General features: G+C 41.9%; 1 protein-coding gene across 1 annotated transcript; it reads left to right on the forward strand.

Annotated features, from left to right (window-relative positions):
• Nucleotides 1–149: 149 nt before the first annotated feature.
• On the forward strand, nucleotides 150–18656 carry LOC8027197 (glycosylphosphatidylinositol anchor attachment 1 protein). Its single transcript, XM_029988361.3, has 11 exons — nucleotides 150–727; nucleotides 947–1043; nucleotides 2868–3027; nucleotides 3295–3402; nucleotides 3598–3794; nucleotides 10439–10638; nucleotides 10837–10990; nucleotides 12078–12140; nucleotides 12866–13062; nucleotides 16939–17088; nucleotides 18159–18656. The coding sequence occupies exons 1-11, from the start codon at nucleotides 471–473 to the stop codon at nucleotides 18415–18417; spliced, it is 1842 nt and encodes a 613-aa protein (XP_029844221.1). The 5' UTR covers nucleotides 150–470; the 3' UTR covers nucleotides 18418–18656.
• The last annotated feature ends 219 nt before the right edge of the window (nucleotides 18657–18875 follow it).

Raw genomic sequence — 18875 nt, forward strand, 5'->3', positions numbered from 1 at the left:
AAATCTGTAAAAAATGAGAGAGACTAGATTTCAAATATTCGCAAAGTGCGATTTACGAAAATCAGTAACGCTAGGTGAGTGCCGCTCTCAATTACGTCGAAGTTAGCAGCGTGATGGCGCAAGCTGCCGCCCGATTAAAGGGATCGCCGTGCCATTTATCATCCATCCATCCATTCATCGGCGGCAAAGGTCTCTGCTGTTTTGCTTTTGGCGGACTGTTGGCGGTTTTGCTGTCTCTGAAAAAAGAACTTTATGACTGAAAATACGGCAGATTTTATTGATGTTGTAGAAAATTTAGTGTTTGTGCCAGGTGTGGACCAGCAAGATTAACGGGACCGTGCTAGACCAGTGAGCGTTCGCGGCGTAAACACTGCTGTCTCATGTGCTGATGACTGATGAGCACGCGACTGATGAGTGCTGTTCAAGTCATTACCCGATACTTCCTTCGGATGCACTAAACACGATCAACTATGGGCGTGCTAATGAACACCTCTCAGAACAGCAAACTTATCTTGTTTGTGCAGAAGCAATGCAACCGCATCTGCTTTCTGAGCTATGTCGCCGGCGTCGTTTGCTTCGCCCTTCTAGCGTGGGACGGTTGCAACAACAAGACATATTTCTCCGAAAACGCCCTATTGCCCGGCTTAGTTCAAAGGCGATTTCGTCTGTCTGAAGCTGCAAGGGATATTCTGGAAAGCCTAAAAGAAGAGGCGCAAAATCATGCAAGGTAACCCTCGTTTTCGTTTCCGACACACCACATTCTACACCAGCAACTTCGGTTTTTGGGGATCTCCGACGTCATGAAGGACCCACTGTGAACGCCTTTGTGCATGCTTCAACTTCATCTTTCGTGTTGTCAGAGACTGCACATTTCTAGTCTATCGCGTCAACATAATGTTGATAGCTCCGAGGCCAGTTTGTCATTCTCGCCTGTTTCTCCTTCCAGCTTACCTTTACCTTGGCTCCTTGGCCAGTTTCGCCAGTTGGGACTCGACGTTTACCGTCATAACTTCAGTCTCCACTACCCCCTAGGATCAAAACCGGTACGTGCTCAACATGACGGATTGCTCTTTCGAGGCGTACTTATAGGTCTACTGGTGCAAAAGCTGCTCTACATAAAGCTTGCCTTGTCTTTGGATGACCATTACATTGTTGTGCGTTCATGTAACCATTCTCTATGATACATGTTAAAAGGGTAGGTTAGCAGTCGCACTGCACTGGCAAAGTTGCCCCTTAAAAAGGGAGGTAGGGGTTACTATATCTTATGGCAGATGTATGACTGATGAGCCTTGCGACTGGTGAGTGCTGCAAATAACCCTACTACTTAGTTTACCTTTAATTTTTTTCGACCAGGGGAATCTTTTGCATGAAACACAGGTTCAGTGGCTAAATGAAGCAAAGGTAGCGGAAGCCGATGGCAAAAACTTAAAAAGAAACTACCTGGAAGCCTCAGAATGGTTGCTGATTTTTGGCTGAGAGAGACATGTTTAAAGGACTCGTGGCTTTGATTATTTAATTCTGATTGACTTTATTTATGAGAAAGACCATAAATGGCTCTCTGAATTTCATATTTCTAGAGAAATTTTCATAACCCTGCAACTAACTTTCTAGATTGACAGTCTGAGTGGACACTTCCACCTCAGATGAAGCGTGACTCATGACGACTGGTGCACTGCTGAAAAACTCCACCTGGTCTGAGCTTCAATCCTGGGACCTCTTCATGACTAGCAAAGTGTTCTACCTACCGTGCTAAGTCAAGCCCACCTACACTGAAGGCCGTAGTACTGAATTTTTTGTGTCCCCTATTGCAGGCCGATGCGGTGTACCAGTTGGACATGAGTGTTGCATCAGCGTTTTAGTCAGTCCTGTGTTCAGTCGGGGAGAATGTGAGCCCAAGTTGAATGCTGAAGCACCACTTATGTCCAGTCTGCCCCAGAGTCGTATATGTAGAGAGTTTGGTCAATGGGAGGTGCGGGCAGAGCCAGGGCGTGCGGCAGACTCGGAAAGGGGGCTTGGCATGCTCTCTTGACCAACCAGAAGCCGAAAAGAATCCCCTAGCGGTGGTAGCGAGAAACGGTTCTCATCAAAGGTCTATGTTCCTATATGGTTTTAATAAGCGCGTAAGAGTGAAGTGTAGTAACTCTTCGTGGTTGAAAATAGGGTGCACGTGTTGTTTTGATCATGATCATGCCGAAAGACGTAAGAAACGAATGCGCCGCTCAACTCTGTTTTGCGCGGACAGAGTGTGACCGCTCGGACGGCAGATTCCCGGCCCTCGGCGCTTGGCGTACGGATTATGTCAATCGTTCCGCTAGTCGCACTGTTCCGCCATCATTTTGGATGAGCGTGATTGAAACATCACGTGTACCATATTTTCAGCCATTGAGAGTTACTCCAATGCAGTTATCAGGTTTGTTTCTCGCGACCACCGCCAGGGTATTATTTCCGGCTTCTGGTTGGTCACATTCGATTTTCTGAAGACGCCCTGGAACACGCCCAGTCCGCTTTCGGCCAATGGCGCCTCCTCATTTGTCTCCTATACTTCCCAACGAATGGCGAAACTCTACATATACGGCTCTGGTCTGCCCCACGCTGACCTGCGGTAGGTGACAAAAAATACAGCACTACGGTCTTCTGTCTAAGTGGTGTTGGCTGAGCACGCATTGAGCATCAGTAAAGCGAATGAATCTTATCAGCTGTCACCTGTCTGAAACCGAAACACACCACTAGGGTGAGTGACCAGCATTAAAGGATAGATGTAATCTTATTAATATTAATGTTGCAGTGTCTTTAGTTGGAGCCATTTTGGTCAGATTTGTTGTTTTCAAGAAATATTAAAGGGCACTTTTTTTTTCTTTTTGATGCAGACACACACTGGGGAGAATGTTTACGCCATCTTGCGAGCCCCACGGGCTGCCAGCACGGAAGCTGTGGTGCTCTCATCGCCCTACCGCACCGAGGACAATCTACACGGCTCTTCTCTACCTGGCATTGCTCTTATGATTGCAATGGCCAAGTATTTCAGAAGTAGGTTATTCGCCTTTCAGTTTACAGTTGTAAAAGCTAGTCTTACTTGGCTGGAACGGCGGCACTGTTGTGCCAATGCTTTCTGTTTTTGTTTGAACCTAGCATTATCTCTTGTATTTGTTCATGCCATTCGCAGAAACTGTAGTATGCGGGCTGCTTTGACCTTTGTGTGTGAAGCACTAATGACTCCTCGTATGCAAGATTATGTTTACTGCAGGTTGTTTCTATTTCACATATGTTCTATCTTGCTCACATTCCTCTTTTCAGTGCAAGGTTTCTGGGCCAAAGACATCATCTTTCTGGTGACTGAACATGAACTGGTGGGATTCCAAGCCTGGCTGGATGCCTATCATGACATGCACACATCACCTGGTGGTTGGTGTCTCATCTTTTGTGTTTCATGTCTTGCTGTGACCACTGCCAGCTGCATGTAATCTTTGCATGTAAGAATAGGAGCCTAAAAAACTTGTCTGCTCCAAATGGTCCAGACAAGCATTGAAACCCATAAAGAACGCACTGGATTTGGGCAAACTGGTTGCGGTGTGGTGTTTAAAGTCTGCTTTCTTCCAGTGATCGACCCGGGTGTGCTGAATGGCAGGAGTGGACCCATTCATGCCGCTATCAATTTGGAGTTGCACACTGACCGCATCAGGCGCCTAGATTTGAAGCTGGTGGGACTCAACGGCCAGTTGCCAAACCTGGACCTTTTCAACCTTGTTGTTGAGCTGTGCTTGCGTGAGTCGGTGCACACAACATTCCATGATCAGGTGAGGCAACATTGACTTTGATAGAAAAGGAATTCTAGGACGAAAATGCCAAAGGTGTCAGGTTTCCACAACAACAATCTGCATCGCTTGGTGTAGCATTTAAGAGGCCATTTACATGCAATAGTATAAATTGCATCAGCCTGGGGCAGAGTACTTTTAGTCACAAGGATAACTTATATGTGCGTAAAAATATTTTCAAGATAACAACATATGTAGTCACTTTTTACTTTTGCAGCACTTGGTGAAATGAATTTCTACTTTTCTCTAGTAGTTTTTGACTTCATTCTTTTATGACTATTTGATCCACATGCTTCAAAGACCACAGATTATCTGCGTGCGTGTCCCTCATCTGTATAAAAAGCACAATTCAGGATTCTCTTTCAACTACCAAGTTGTAGTGGTGCCATTGATTTAGTTTGTTGCTCTCCCATTTTATGAAAAAAAGATCTTAGTGCAGAAGTAGGAAGGCTTATGAATCTTTGGCTGCACAATCTATGTCGAAGGAGAATATGCTGGAACTGGCTGGCCTCCACCTTTAGGAGGGGCTATACTGTTCCGGTCCCGCTCAACCTTCCAAATAATTTTTGTTCTCTTCAGATTTTCAGAAAATCATATATCAAGTTAAAGCCATAAAAAGGCAATCCCTAACACCTTTTCAGTGTGCCTTTAAAGGTAAACTGAAGCGGGTCTTTATTTGAGGAAAAACACCTAAATCGTTTTAATTTGGACTTCAGGATCATGAATATCAAGATTATTTTTCAAATTGGTAGGTCGAGGCTGCAGAAAATAATTTTTAAAATACCGCTGAAGCCCCTCCTTCCCAAGGCGTGACATCATATTAGGAGTTTTCTGAATCTCTGCTCTCGCACATCTGCTGCGCCCATCAAAGCTATGCACGCGCACTCTTGCTATTTTCAAAAAGGCCAGATAGAGGCTTCACGACAGGTGTCAGTGCGGGGGAATATACCCGGCAAGCTTGCAATTGCACGTGCTGCCCACACGAGCGACACGCGCTTGGTGGCCCAAAGATCCTAGTATGACGTCACGACTGGTCGGATGTTTTTCGCGTTTAGTTACATCTTCAGGGAAAAGAATGTGATATTCAAATTTACGGGATAAAAATACGCCGGAATTCACCTCTAACTCGTTTTTTTTTTTTTTCAAGAAGTGTTTCAGCTTCCTTTTAAGGCAGGGGCTCTTTCTATGCTCTCTTGCAATTTTTTTTAGGGTGACAATATGAAGGCTAGCATAGTTTCCGCAGCACTGTCAAATCTGTTTGTCCAAGAGCATGAAAGTGAGACTCACAATGAAACCATGTTCTTGCACAGCAGTTGCAAGCCCATGGTTTCATTGTGCGTCTCATTTTCGTGCCCTCGCTCCATTGTCTTTGACAGCACAAACAAATATGATGCCAAGTGTAGACCCTCCTTTCTAAATATTTTGTGCCCCTTGTTGATATATGGCATGAAGATATAAATCATAGTGGGAATTTCAATCTATCTGTAAATTTAAGTAATGTTTAGAGTAAAAAGATCTCAGACTAAATATACATTCTGAGGAGGTTCTTTCTTTCATCACTGTAAAGTTTTTGCTCTAAAAAGTTGTATTCTATTGAAATGCTGGGATTTCTTAATATTTATCATGCATCCTAAAGCCAGTAAGGTTTGTGTAGTACTCAAATATTTGTCCTAAAACTGCAACAAAAACTAGCACTGTGGGTCACAGCCAGTTTCTTTATATTCATTTATCTCTGCACAAATCCAAGAGTTTTAGGATGTACTATTGCTACTCTTTGAACAAAATATCAAGTTTATAGATATTTGTAAGGGAAAACTTAGTCAAAACTTGGGAAGGTAGTGCACTTGGTAAAAGGAAAGAAGTAGATAAAATCACTCTCTAAATTGTTCCATCAACATTTCATTTATTATATCCACCAACGTCGTTAGCACAAGTGCACAGGACTTCGGTGTGCTCTCCACTGCATACATACATGCATACTGAGATCAGATTTCTTAAGTCAATGGCTTGCACTCTTTGCTTTTCGCTTTGATTGGCAATAGTTGGGGAGAGGAGGTCATAAGTGATCTAAAATGGAAGCATTTCCTTTTTTTTTTTTGCTTAAAGGCCGGCCCGCAAACAGAGAGAAGGAAACCGACCCCCACTTTCCTTCTCGCCACTGTGAAAGGAGGAAATCGCCTCTCATTTCCTCCTTGCCATTTTCGATTTTTTGTTTTTGTTTTTTTGCCGGCTGCCTGATTTTTTTCGGGGGCAAATTTGGGGTGGGGAAAATGAAAGCTTGAAGGATTTGAAAAGATTATCCAGAAGCCAGCCGGCACACCTGCGACAAGGAGCTGAACCAACCGAGAGCCGTTCTGACTTTTGGGCGAGCTTGGCACTTGCTCTTCCCAACGAGTTGGATTGGCTGTTTTCAGCATTGGCTTGAAGGACGATTCTCGTTGTTGTGAGAGTACAAATAACTTGTTCTGTTCAAAGAAGTAGACATTGAAGTATCAATTTTAATATAAATATATAATTTGGCATCTTTCATTGTTTAGACGAATTCATGGCGACAACGAGAAGTACGAGCGGCGTTTTTCGGTATCTCAGGGATGGCGCTCCATAGATGACGGAGGATTCCATCCGTTGTGGATCTAGCACTTTTCGGTGTAGAGCGTTTTGCTGTAGGGAATTTTGGTGCGGACGTTCTGGTGCACAGACATTTCAGTGTCTCTGCACCAATTGAGCTTATGATGGGGCGGGCGCTTTATCACTGTGTATTTTGTCATGTTTTATAAGCTTTATTACTGGTCAGAAGAAAGCCACGCGAGCCCTATCAGGTTGCAGACAGCAAATTCGGGTGTTTCCGAAGGAGCTCTACAACTTTCCAATTGACATTTCGGTTCTTAATACATTTAAAAAGTTGGGTAATTAGTCCTGAACATTAAATTTATTAGGCATAATTAAAAATACTGCAACTCTCGCAAGATTTTTGCTAACAACATAAAGTTGGTTTCATTAGCGTAAAGTGGCTGCGCTCTAATTTTGTGTTACAGAGATTTGTAAACGTCTTTCACTTTTATGCTTGGTCTTCAAAGATTCGTGAAAAGCATTCACGACATTATCTGTCAAGCTGTGTCCGCGTACAGCGCGGCCTCCTCGGCAAGTTGTTCCCTTATCGAAGACGATAATGAATAAAAGGTACGATCAAAATCTAAATGCCTGAATAAGGCGCAAGTTTAAAATAATTCTAATAGTGTTATTTGATTTTATTTCTACCATATTCAAATTTCAACACTCGTCGCAGGCAGCATGCAAGGCAGAACTGCACTCTTGGCGTACACGAGTGCCCAGTCAACGGTCCTACACACAAACACGCATCACCACCCAACCTGTTTGAAAAATAAATGATTTCCAGTACTTTTGGTGGAAAAGGCCAATTTTCTACTGAGCGTGATTTTTTGTGGACCCAAAAGTCCTGTAGCCGAGATAGGTAGTTCACAGCTTCAGGAAGACGAAAAACGACGGATGCATTATTTCCCGCGAAAGTACTGTTTTGACGTTGAATTTGCCATAGAATTGTATTTGCACAAATTGGTGGCACGATGCCGAACTTACTTGATTACTTTTCTTTTAGAGTCAACATAACCAGGCATAATCTACAGATATTGCATATTCTATTTTAATTGGCGTGAAGCGCGAAAGACAAGTAGGGACATAACGAACACAATAGAGCTCTCATTTCTACTCCATTTCTTTCTTTCTGCACTTGTGGGCAGTTAGCCCGCATGACTATATTCAAGAATTGCCAAGTCGTTTAAGCTTCCCTCTTTTTATAGTTTGTTTCATAGATTAAAGGAGCGATGCAACAATTCTTGTACTGTGCACAAATACCGCTTAAAACGGATCCCTAACGTTGTTGACCTATGAAACACGCGTTCGTTTTTCACCCCAAGCAATAGAAGTCCCAGAAAAAAATTAAAGAAAAACGAGCAGCGTTCACCCCCTCAACTCGCAGCCAGAACAAGCGGCCACGTGACCTGGAGCCGATTATATGCCGCCAGTGTTGATCATAGCCACGCGCTGGGGTTGGCAAAGCGCAGGACACGCGCCGAGTTCCAGACATTGTTATGGCTCGGCTGTTGTCGTCGTTGCAGCGATTGGACACGGGTCACAACACGAATGCTTCTCGAGCTAGCAATTGTCACGAGCCCAAGTCGAGTGCCCACGCAATGCTCGGGTCCAATCTATGAACCGCATTCAAATATCGTCACTTGGGTGTACTGCGATCCCCGAGTTACGTCATCAAATTTTGCAAAGGAGAGATTGAATGAAAATGATCGCTTTTGTCCTTGAAATTACACCGCAACAAAGGGGTTTCTTGGCCAATGGCGTTGCGTGTGAGTATCCTTGAGTCCCAGGTGTGCCAGTAAGCTCGTGTAGAGAGAAAAACATTCCGATTGAATATCGTTGCACCGCTCCTTTAACTTGTAATTGTGGCGAATCCCGGCTGGGTTCGGCTAGAGATCTCGCACGTGTTCAAGGGCACATTTCGGCATGATTTCCCGCTTGGTGATGATGTTGAGCTGGCCGCTGTTTCCTGGTTTTTTTTTGGAGATGGTCGCTGGCCTTCGCCCACCCTGACAGGGCCTTGAACAATTATGCAAGGGATGCAGAGGCAATCTGGGCATTCCATTTTTCAATCTTCGAACAAATGGGAACAGAACAGAATGAAAAGTTCGTAATACCTGCTGTCTTTTAATAAATTACATAATATGCTACTATTGCTAGTTGCACTATTTTACGCGAAGAAAATTGTGTTTTTGCGGTTCAATCTCCGTGTTTCCTGCTCTCTTTGCTAATACACCAGATATTTGTTGGTTATCGAGTTTTCAGTTATATTTGTTGACGGAAACTAAATGAATGTTTGGCCACGAAGAAATTTTTTAAAAATCTGAAGATAGTAGTAAATATACCATAAACCGTTTCACTTTTTATGGAAGTTGGTTTTTTATTCTTTTTAGTTGCTTCAACGAGGCGGACGTTACTCTAGAAAACACCTGTAGTACGAACATATATATTATGCGCCAGAAATGGTCAGACTGTGTTCATTTCGATGCACGACTCTATTGTCAAAATCCAACTAATTTTACATGCTTCGCCCTCTTACTGCAATATTTTTTACTTGCATCTACTCGTGATTATTATTTTGAACAAAAAAAAAAAAACGAAATAGTCACACTATCACTCTTCAGTGTGCCGTTGTTAGAACGACCAATTTTCAATTCTCTGGGTAGAGCTCAAAGTTTAGATAAAAATACCCACCTTTTTTTCCTTCTGCTTTGATGTTCAAGTTCCGTTCACTCGAGATAAATATGCGGTATTGTAGCGTACGTGGCCGCATGCGGAAGTGTTTGAGTGTGTTTTAAAGCTGTAAAAAGAAAGTAAACAAAAACAAAAAAAAAAAAAAGGAGAAAAGCAAGCCATCCCGAACCTTTCCGAGCTCATATCAAGCCTGCCTAACTAACCCCCTAATGTTGGGGATTGAAGCGGAGAGCCTTAAAGGGGTACAGAGATTTTGTCGGGGGGCCGGTAAGCCCATTAGCACTCGTGCGAGAAGGCCGTAAAGAGCGAGGAGGAAAATGGAGGAGGAAAAAAAAGAGAAGAGGGGGAATCTTCTGCCACGCTGAAGAAAATATTGAGTGCCCGCCTTTAAAAGGAACATATTGCGATTTTTATGACATTTTTAATAGTGAAATAGGCCACACACGATAGTATTATTCTTTTTTCTAGGGCATTTAGAGTACATAGATTGAATTATTGCTTTAGAAAGATGAGCTCAAAAACCTCTTTAATGCCCCATTAAGTTTTGCAATGTAGAAGTGCATGTCATAAGCCTGAGCATTACATTCCGACATTCAGCTCCTTTTTCAATGCTTACTGCTACTGTCATTGACGAATCAGATACCCAAGTTGAAAATTTATGATTCCACTGCAGATGCCGTGTGAGTGCGGTTGACACATAGCTTTCATTTTTTAGGGCTTATGATCCCAAATGGAAATGGCCGTCGGTAGGCTAGCATATGATCAAAGTTGTCTTATGCATGAGGTCATCCTTAATTCTGATTAACTTTACCTCTGGCACGTCATAGATCTTCAAGCTTGCTGTCTTCCCCGCAAGTGCATCTAGTCCGTTACGACTGCTAAGTTTTCCGAGATAACACGTCTTTGGAGATTCGTCCGTAGCAGCAGTAGGCACACCAACACAAAAATATGACAATAACAAACTGGCCAGCGAGAACACCACACAACACTTGGCAAGAATGCAAGAAATTTGGCTCGCTACGCTTTCGTGTACATACAGAGACTGCAACGTTTGGGCTTAACGGACTGGTGACGTCCTATTTGTGTTAAGGAACATGAAAATAAATTAGCAGTCTTTTATGTTCCTGCAACAACAAAGAAGCACATGGTTCAAGTCCTTCTAAACACATTTCAAAAGCAACAAATGCAGGCCTACTGATGAATGCCAAACTGTCTTCACCAGGCTGAGAATTCCTCAGTGCTAGCCATGCTGAAACCACACATGAGCTCCTTCTTTCGTGCCCTTATACGTTTCACTGTTGGGGCTTCTTTGGGAGGTGCAGGTATCTCCTTACGAGACGGAATCGTTCGAAGGCTGGAAGCAGTCATTCAAGACTATGGCGGCCATGATGGCAGCCCAGGCCAGTGGGCTCCCCAACGGGGGCCACGGCCTCTTCCACCGCTATGCAATCCAAGCTCTCACGCTGGAAGGTCATGGTGATGGTGAGGCTGCGGTTAGGGTGGGCTTCTACGAAATTGGACGGTAAGCTTGGATCTTGTTTTTCTTGCCCTTGCCTATTCCTTTACTCTTAATTGCCAACAGCTTTTGCAAGCTGTTGGTCATTTGAGGCTCGAGCAACACGTTACTTGCTTCTTGTGCCGTTAATTCAATTGTGGAACTGAGGATTAGCGACTTTCAAATGAACAGTGTTGTTTTTATTCCTCTTGTGTGCCACATTAGGGTCCTCGAGGGGGTCTTCTGTAGCCTGAACAACCTCTTGGAGAGATTCCATCAATCATTCTTCTTCTACCTGCTTCCCTCCACACGGAGATACATTTCCATTGGCCTGTATAGTCCAGCTCTGGCTCTAATTGCATTGCCTACTTTGGTAAAGGTGAGACATCTTCTCAGCGAATGCTTATGTGGAACTCATAGCCTTAGTTTTTGAAATGTTCAGGGATAGAAACAAATGAGGAGTTTTGTTGTTTGTTCTCCCAGTGCAAATTTTGTTTCACTGATTAAATTATTATTATGGCAGCACCAACCTAGACTGGTATAGCATTTTACCCCTCAGTGTTGCTTTCCAGTTTCCATTATAATGATTGTGACTGAGGCACATAAAATTCCTCACTGTCACATCATAGCTGTAATACTGTACTGCAAACTGCTAATATGTCCATAGGTAGTTCCAAAATGGTACTGGAGTGCTTCATTCCAAAATGTTGTACCTGGTGGTACTGTTTCCACAACTGTTTCTTTCTGTCCAATGAGTGACCACATTTTTTGTTTGGTTCATGTTTCCTGGTAATCTAATTCCAAATGGAAGCTGGAACACTAAAACAAACCTTTGCTAGAGGTCAAAAATGTAAAGCCACTACTTATTGGCAAAAGGGAATTGAAGTATGGAAGTAGAGGCAGGTTGACCTGGTGCAGAGGGCAAGATGTCCTTCTCGATTTACCTGTCCAGTAGTGCAGTAGAGCTTTGTTATGGGTCATAAATTCATGATCAGTGACGATTCTGCCATTTTTGTCTGAATGGGGTGAGAAGCTGAATATGTACACTCCTAAAGTGTACAGTTCTGTGCTCTGCTTGGCTTGCTGGAAGTTTTCAAAATGGTCTATTCGATTCCATTTGGCTATCTACAGCGGTCTCAGTATGACTTGGATTCCTTATTTTTGCTGTCAGTTACAGATATCCAAGGTGGTTTCGTAATTTAAACACCTCTGATAATTCAAGCAGACCTGAACATCCCCTTTGACTTGAAAGACTTTATAAAGTGCAAAGATACGACTGCATTTAGAGGGCATTGGTCTTTTCCTTTGCTCGATGTTGAAAAATGTCTTCAGAAAGGTGGCCACTTTCTGTGAATGCTACACCAGGGTGTTTTATAACTTTTCTTGCTGATGTGCACTTGTGGAAACATTTACATTAAAGTGTACTCTGAATCTGACAATATCATCAATAATTTTTGTTTTTGCAGGCTGGAGTTATTTTTTTGTCTCTCAATGCTGAACCCAAGGATGGAAAGAAGATGAATATGGAGGTGAACTTTTAATGCCATTTAGTAGATTTTTTTCCCCACTTAAATTTTTTTATTATTAATATTCTGCTCCTACCAGACATGGAGTATATTGCACATTATCGGTGATGCTCCTTTTTAGTACTGGCATTTTTTAATCATTTTACTTAGCACTAATGTAGCAGTGTCTTAATTTGCTAACCTGTTGATTGTACTAGCACAATACCTAGATGAGGTACATTGCTTCATTTACTCTGCCGTGATGTCATACATTATTTATTGTGATAGTCATTCAGAAATAAGCAGAGGTATTTTGATGGCAGGATTTTTAAAACTGACTCTCTCATAGGCTTAGAAAAGCTGTAACAAGCAGACACAAATGCAGATACAGACGTCATCTGCTTCTGTGTCCAAATCTTTTTATTACCGACTGTGGCACCATCCGAGAGATGCAGCAGAAAACAGAGGCACTCCGTCTACTTCTGCTGCCCTGATGGCATCCTCTTGTAAGCAAAATCACTAATTTACTTCTAACCTACTCTGGTTTTGAAAGTTTAGCATTTTATTCCAACTGCTAGTGCTGCGTTCTGGTCAAATCTGAGCGTTTGGAAGTTCATAATTTATTTTTCACATGCAAGATAGGGCATATAGTACAAGGTTTTTTAAACCTTCTACTATATGCCCTATCATGGAGCACACATTCACCCCATCTAGTCAAACTAACGTCGGCATGTGCTCTGGAAATGCAGGGAGCATCCCTGTGGTCCGCCCTTCCCTGTACTGCTGTCTCGCTGGGGGTGGGTCTTCTGCTGATGGTGGCGCCTCCATACTTGGACCAGCTGGGACATCGGTTTCAGCTCTCCAGTCAGGACTCTTTGTACTATGGCTATGTCATCACGCTGGGACTGTCCCTCCTGCTGCCTCTGTTCGTTGGAGACACTTCCAGGTGGGAAAGGGAAACTGCATCTGCCTATTCGCTGCTTTCAGGTTTTGCACCGTTCAGAGGCTCATGGGCTGTGGCTTAAACCCTTGCGGGCCACATGCAACCCACAGCCCTCATATGTTTCAGACCCCTGCTATTGAGTACAAAGGTTACTGTCCTAGTTACTGTTAACAGGCTATATTCTGGGCAACTAGATTTTTTAAGGCGCGCATTGTGACATAGCAGGCATAATATTTATTAATGTTTGTTAAATAAGGTTGAAACTTTGAAAGTTTGAACTTTTGTGGTACAATTGAACCCAGTTATAATGAGGTTGATTGAAGTCAGAAATATGTTCGCTATATCCGAAATTAATTTTATCTGGGATTTACAAAGTATTCAAATTTGTTTGATGCTCACAACATGTAATGGTCATAGGGTACATAAAATTGACTTGCGTAATAGCTGCTGCTGAACTTTTGTAAATTTTTAGTATAAAATAGCTACAACGAAGCCAAATTTTTTTAAATTTTTACAATAGCTGTCGTAGGTGCGTGTGAGGTGCGCTTCTCTCTCCCTTTGTTTACATGCTGCTAGAAAGTGTCATAAAAATGGATAGCAGCAGATATACAAGGTGTGGTTCTTATATTTTATTTATATTTTACAGAGGAGATACTGTAATGTGCCGATTTTCCGGCACCTATGAGAAAGGTGGTATTCAATGCCTACAATCTGTTCACTAGCAAGCTATATTAAAACCACTAATTTTACTCCACCTTGTAAAGATGCACATTTACGAAACTCACACAGAAGAGTGGAATGGAAGGTCCATGATGTTCAGTGTCACAAAACATAAACGGTCGATTAGGTGACACTATTTGAAAGTGATTTCATTGACTGCCTCTTCTCGAACATACCACATATACACAGCAAACATATTCTCAATGGTCTTGAAGGTGCCACCGTCGCATAAAAGAATGCAAAAGACAAGTTTGTATGATTCAAAGTCATGCTCACTGTTAGCACACAGCTATGGCCATCTGTGAATACTCTTCATTAAGACAACTAAATTTTTCTGCGAAAAAAAAAAAAAAAGCAAAGGCTCAAATGTGGGCAAGGTTCATTTCTTCATTCTTCTTTCTCCTGATCTTATCAAAATGCATAAACAACTACATCAGCCTGCTATGTGACTTTCCCGCTATGTAACTGGTTTGTCGTCGTTTGATTTGGAAACCTCCCAGCAGTCTGTGCTAAGTGGCAAGAATAAACTGTGGCACATCAGTCTCCTCTTTATTTGAGGTTATGAATGCTCATCTTTAATGTATTTAGATAAAAACTAAACTGATCTATGATGACTGGAGCCATGCTTTAGTCATCATACGTCATCTACCTTCAGGATGCCGCCCTCATCAAATGGGACATAACCTCCATGTAAAACATTTTAAAGCAAGAACTGTCACTTTTCAGAACTCTTTTCTTTATCATGGACTGCTATTGAGTGGAACGGTTCCCCAGTACATTGTAGGTTCACATGGCTTGACAGAATTTAGGAAACTATTATGTAATATCACATTTTAGGTCTAAAGGAATATTTTGTGTTTGTGTACTTACCCTGCTGATGTTTTTGTTTTCATGCATACTTGTTTTTGTGACATCGTAAATTTTTAAAAGTTATTACCCACTCCTTATGCTATATCTCCTGGAAGTCCTTAAAGTATTTAAACAAATAAATAAATAAAAGAGCTGGTGGGCAGTGTTTGGCATTTTTTTGGTAAATACTGAGAAAGGTGAATCCTAGTTTATATTAAATAATTTGCTATTGCCTTGTCCATTATAAGTAGGGTTCCGTGTTCTCCGAGTTAATTTTTCGTCAAATTCGGAGGGTGTTTTTCTGAGTTTATTTTTTGCCGAAGATTCAGAGTTTATTGGAGATTGTATTGCTTTGATTCCCAACTCTCCAAAATTCGGAGTTTAATTCGCAGTGTTTCCTATTTAAAATAAATAAATAAATAATAACCGGATGTAAATGTATGCAAGATAAAAAAATAAAACCTGCTTATATCAATTAAGATTTCTTCAGTTCAATTTGGCGTTGGTGCCATTGCCTTTGGTGATACTAATTTGTCCCATGACAAAAGTCGCACACAAGTGTGTCTCCGATAAATGTCGATACCTTAAAATCAATAAACTCCCAGAGGTAGTTGCTAGGAAGCTCGTAGTAATCCCATCCTATTCCATCAATCTAGCCCGTGGCCGCATGAGGTGGAGGGGTTTCAACTTCGATTGCCCCTCTTTCCTATCTTATACAATCTTTATGGTCCATAGCTTTCACTGTTACAAAAACATGCCCTCTCCTTTCTCTAAATCACACATCGCATTGCCTAAACTGGAAACAAAAAAGAGTGGCTTTTGTCGTGACCCGAATGTTCAATGACCTGTTGCCCTGAATCAACCTTGACGAGACAAGTGGAAAGACCCCTTTTGACAACATTCTGAGATTTGAAAGATAATTATGGTGGCATTTTTCCAGGACCATTGACTTTGTGCTGATCAAATTGTAAAAAAACGTCTTTTACTTTCTCTTTATTTTTTTTTGCGGGGGGAGTGGCATTTGCACATTAAAATTCGGAGTTTATCGGATAAATCCGAATTGGCCCAAAGTTTACCAGCGGGTGTTTTTCTGAGTTTTTCGAATTTATCCGAAAATACGGAACCCTAACTATAAGTGGGTTTGATCGTTCATGGTTCATTTGTGGGAGAAACCCCATAGGGTTTCGTTGCGTACATCCAGGGCCAGCTTTAGGGCGCCATCAAAAGGGGGGCGCCGCCGCACCCCCCTTTTGAATTTTTTCTTAGTCTGACAAAACGCTCGTGTGGGGCCACAGCACGGATGTTTACTAACGACGTGATGTTGCATACCTAGTAGGTGGGGGCATATAAGGGAGAAGGGGGGGGGGGGGGGGGGATGCCACGGCCAGAGTTTTTCTAGGGCACTCGATGGTGACGGGGTTGGCCCCGCGTGCATCCATTAGCATTGCAGGTATACAGTCACCGACCGATTTTTCTGATTCCGATAATTCTGACTTGTCCAATATTTCAGACCTAAAGAAGGAACCGTAAATAGGGCATATTCATGACCAATGTTTTGGACAGCTTCAAGTCCGAGGGTAAATGTTTTGGACAAAATCGTTGTGAGCGATCAGTGGAAAACACCTCAGAGAAGCCACCATTTTAGATTTTATGTTGGCTGCACATGGATTGGCATGGTTTGGCAGTGCTACTTGAGTACTGCTAAGTCTTACCACTAGGTGATGCTATGCTACGGCTTGTTTTTTTTCTAGTTGCACGACATTATCATCATCACTGTTACCATCTGGCTTTATTCATTTGCCATTCTGCAGTCCTGGACTTGTGCCTGTCATCTCGTCTCGGCGAATTGTGTTTTCTGACTACACTGGCTTGGACATCATGGCCTCATTTCTTCCGCCGCTGCGAAGTGTCGCTAAGAAGCACGGAAAGTACTCAAACATAACGCTAAAAAAGGAGGCAGCGATTTTCAAGCTAAAAGAAAGTGTCCGAATGCAAGCGGAGGCGTAACCGGAAGCAAGAAACTATTGATTGCTTTTTTAAGCCCGCTTAGACATAATAAAGGCAAGTTTTTTTAATCTGCTGATTTTTCGGACTGCTCTATTAGTCTGACTTTTTTTCGGTCCCTGCGAAGTCCGAAAAATGGGTCGGCGACTGTATGTGCTATTTATGCATTAATAACCATAATTGGTGTGGAGGTATTTTGATTAAAATACAGAAATGACGCATAACAGTGGTTTTTTGGGAGGGGCTCTGTAGAGCTCTGTAGAGCCTGGGTTAGCTCGAGAGTGGATGTTTTCATGTTTCTACCAGGGGTGACAAGAAGCATGCTCGGAAGTGCTCTCTACTGCTCATTTTTGCTGCTGTGGTTCACCCCTTGGCCCTGGTGAACATCTCCATGGCGACAGTCGTGTCTCTGCTCGCCGTTCCGGTGTTGGTGACTGCAGGTGGCACAGGCAACAGGTTTGCTTTTCCCTTGTTTCTCTCGCAGTGTACGGGAAGACAGACTTGAAAATGCAAACTAACACTTCTGGGGACGTATAAATGGTGTTTTTTTTTATCAAATAGATGAATATAAGATAAATAATTTAAATTATTTACTTACTTTTAGTATCCTGAAAGCCTAGGTGCGTTGCACAGGGGGGAGTTTCATTCATTCAGTACGTACGGTCTCAAAATTTAGTCAAGAAAATAAAAAAAAAAAAAAAAAAATGAAATACAAGCACACATTTTCTAATATCAAACTAAATCTTTGTAAAAACAAGAACATAAAAGTTGCATGAAAAAAGAAATATTCCAATTATGTGTAAAAACAGTGTTGCAATATGAAAACAGCAGCTTGTATTTAGATATGTTATTTCGACAATATAACTGAATCGCAAGAAGTATTCCTGTGCAAGGAGTCCACTGTTGAAATAATTAGAATGCAATATGCATTTACCCTTCCAGGTAAATAAATTGGGCATTTGGAGCAAATATAAAAAAATATTACGCCCACTCAGAAAGTACATTTTTATATCCTAATTTATCTCACAAATGTGTATTGCAACCTCTCATATTCTCAGTGGATGGAGTTTGACCACAGTACACCCCTGTCACTTGGGAAGTGCGCTCAATGGAGCTAAAATGGCTAGCTATAACAAATCTAGAAATTTTCACCAATGCTGATCTCTGGATCAATATTCAGAAATTTAGAATATTTGCTTATTTTGCTAATATTGAAGTTGAACTAAGAAATGGTAAAAATTCCCCGGTTCTATTATAAAACGGCGGTTGTGGGTGCCATGGTCAGTGTTTGAGTTTGTTTTCAAGGTTCCTCTAGATTCCTTGTTCATAAACACTTCATATTTGGGAATCGGGCAGTACCTGCAGTAATTTTAGTTGAAACCAGAGTTTTTTAATGCTTTACCTCAATCCCTTATGCTAGGCCTTTTTTACCTCTAACGTGCAGCTCTTTTGGGGCTTAATTCATGTTTCATGATTTTCAGTTTTGGGTATAAAAAACTTTAAATCCTGTTATTTTTTTTTTTCAGGTTCTTGTTGGTTTTCCACCGACTGCTGCAGCTGCTGATTCACCCGTTTGTGCTGAGCTTTGTGTTAATTTTTGTGCAAGCCATGAGCCTGGACAGTTGGCAGCCTCATTCCATAAGAAATAACCTGGGCCACGCTTTCCAGGGCCACAAGAAACTTGTGATGTTCAGTGTTGAGGACTGGCTTCTCTATGGTAACTGGACGTTTGTCATTTCTGCCCTGGGTCTCATTCCTGTTTGGCTGCAAATGTGGATGCTCTGAGGTACTCTGGGTGGCTGAGCTGCTTTGAAAGATTTCAGAGAAGGGTCTCTGCATGCACATCATCTCAGGCTCCATAGAAAATCTTTGGAACACCTGTACAGGTGTGCTTAAGATGGTTGGTAGTTTGCTTGAACTACTTATTAGTGTATTTTTTCTTGTGATATTTCTAAAGAACATTATGTGTTGTTTTGTGATTCTAGACTATTTCAGAACCAAATAAAGGCATATCTTAATCTTTACACAGAGGCACATTTTACATCTTGGTTTTGTACGAAATGTGATGAAAAAACATTACATTACTATATTCGAAATCCGTCAATACATTTTTCAAGAAACTGGTAAAAAAAAAAAAAAAAAAGGAAAAAGATATAATTTAGAAAAACATAACAATGAACCCATATGGAGGCTTATAGATGAGGCAGTAAGCAACTCTCGTACAGCAATTGATTTCCATGAAC

The sequence above is a fragment of the Ixodes scapularis genome, unplaced genomic scaffold (genome assembly GCF_016920785.2).
Source record: "Ixodes scapularis isolate PalLabHiFi unplaced genomic scaffold, ASM1692078v2 PGA_scaffold9__187_contigs__length_104089568, whole genome shotgun sequence".
Lineage (NCBI taxonomy): Eukaryota > Metazoa > Arthropoda > Arachnida > Ixodida > Ixodidae > Ixodes > Ixodes scapularis.

What these genes read in the sequence shown, in the direction of transcription:
- LOC8027197 (XM_029988361.3), top strand. Translation starts at nt 471, where the DNA reads ATGGGCGTGCTAATGAACACCTCTCAGAACAGCAAACTTATCTTGTTT. An exon ending in AATGGCCAAGTATTTCAGAA is followed by an intron (nt 3,028 to 3,294) that starts GTAGGTTATTCG and finishes TCCTCTTTTCAG; the next exon opens with TGCAAGGTTTCTGGGCCAAA. An exon ending in GGCTTCTACGAAATTGGACG is followed by an intron (nt 10,639 to 10,836) that starts GTAAGCTTGGAT and finishes GTGCCACATTAG; the next exon opens with GGTCCTCGAGGGGGTCTTCT.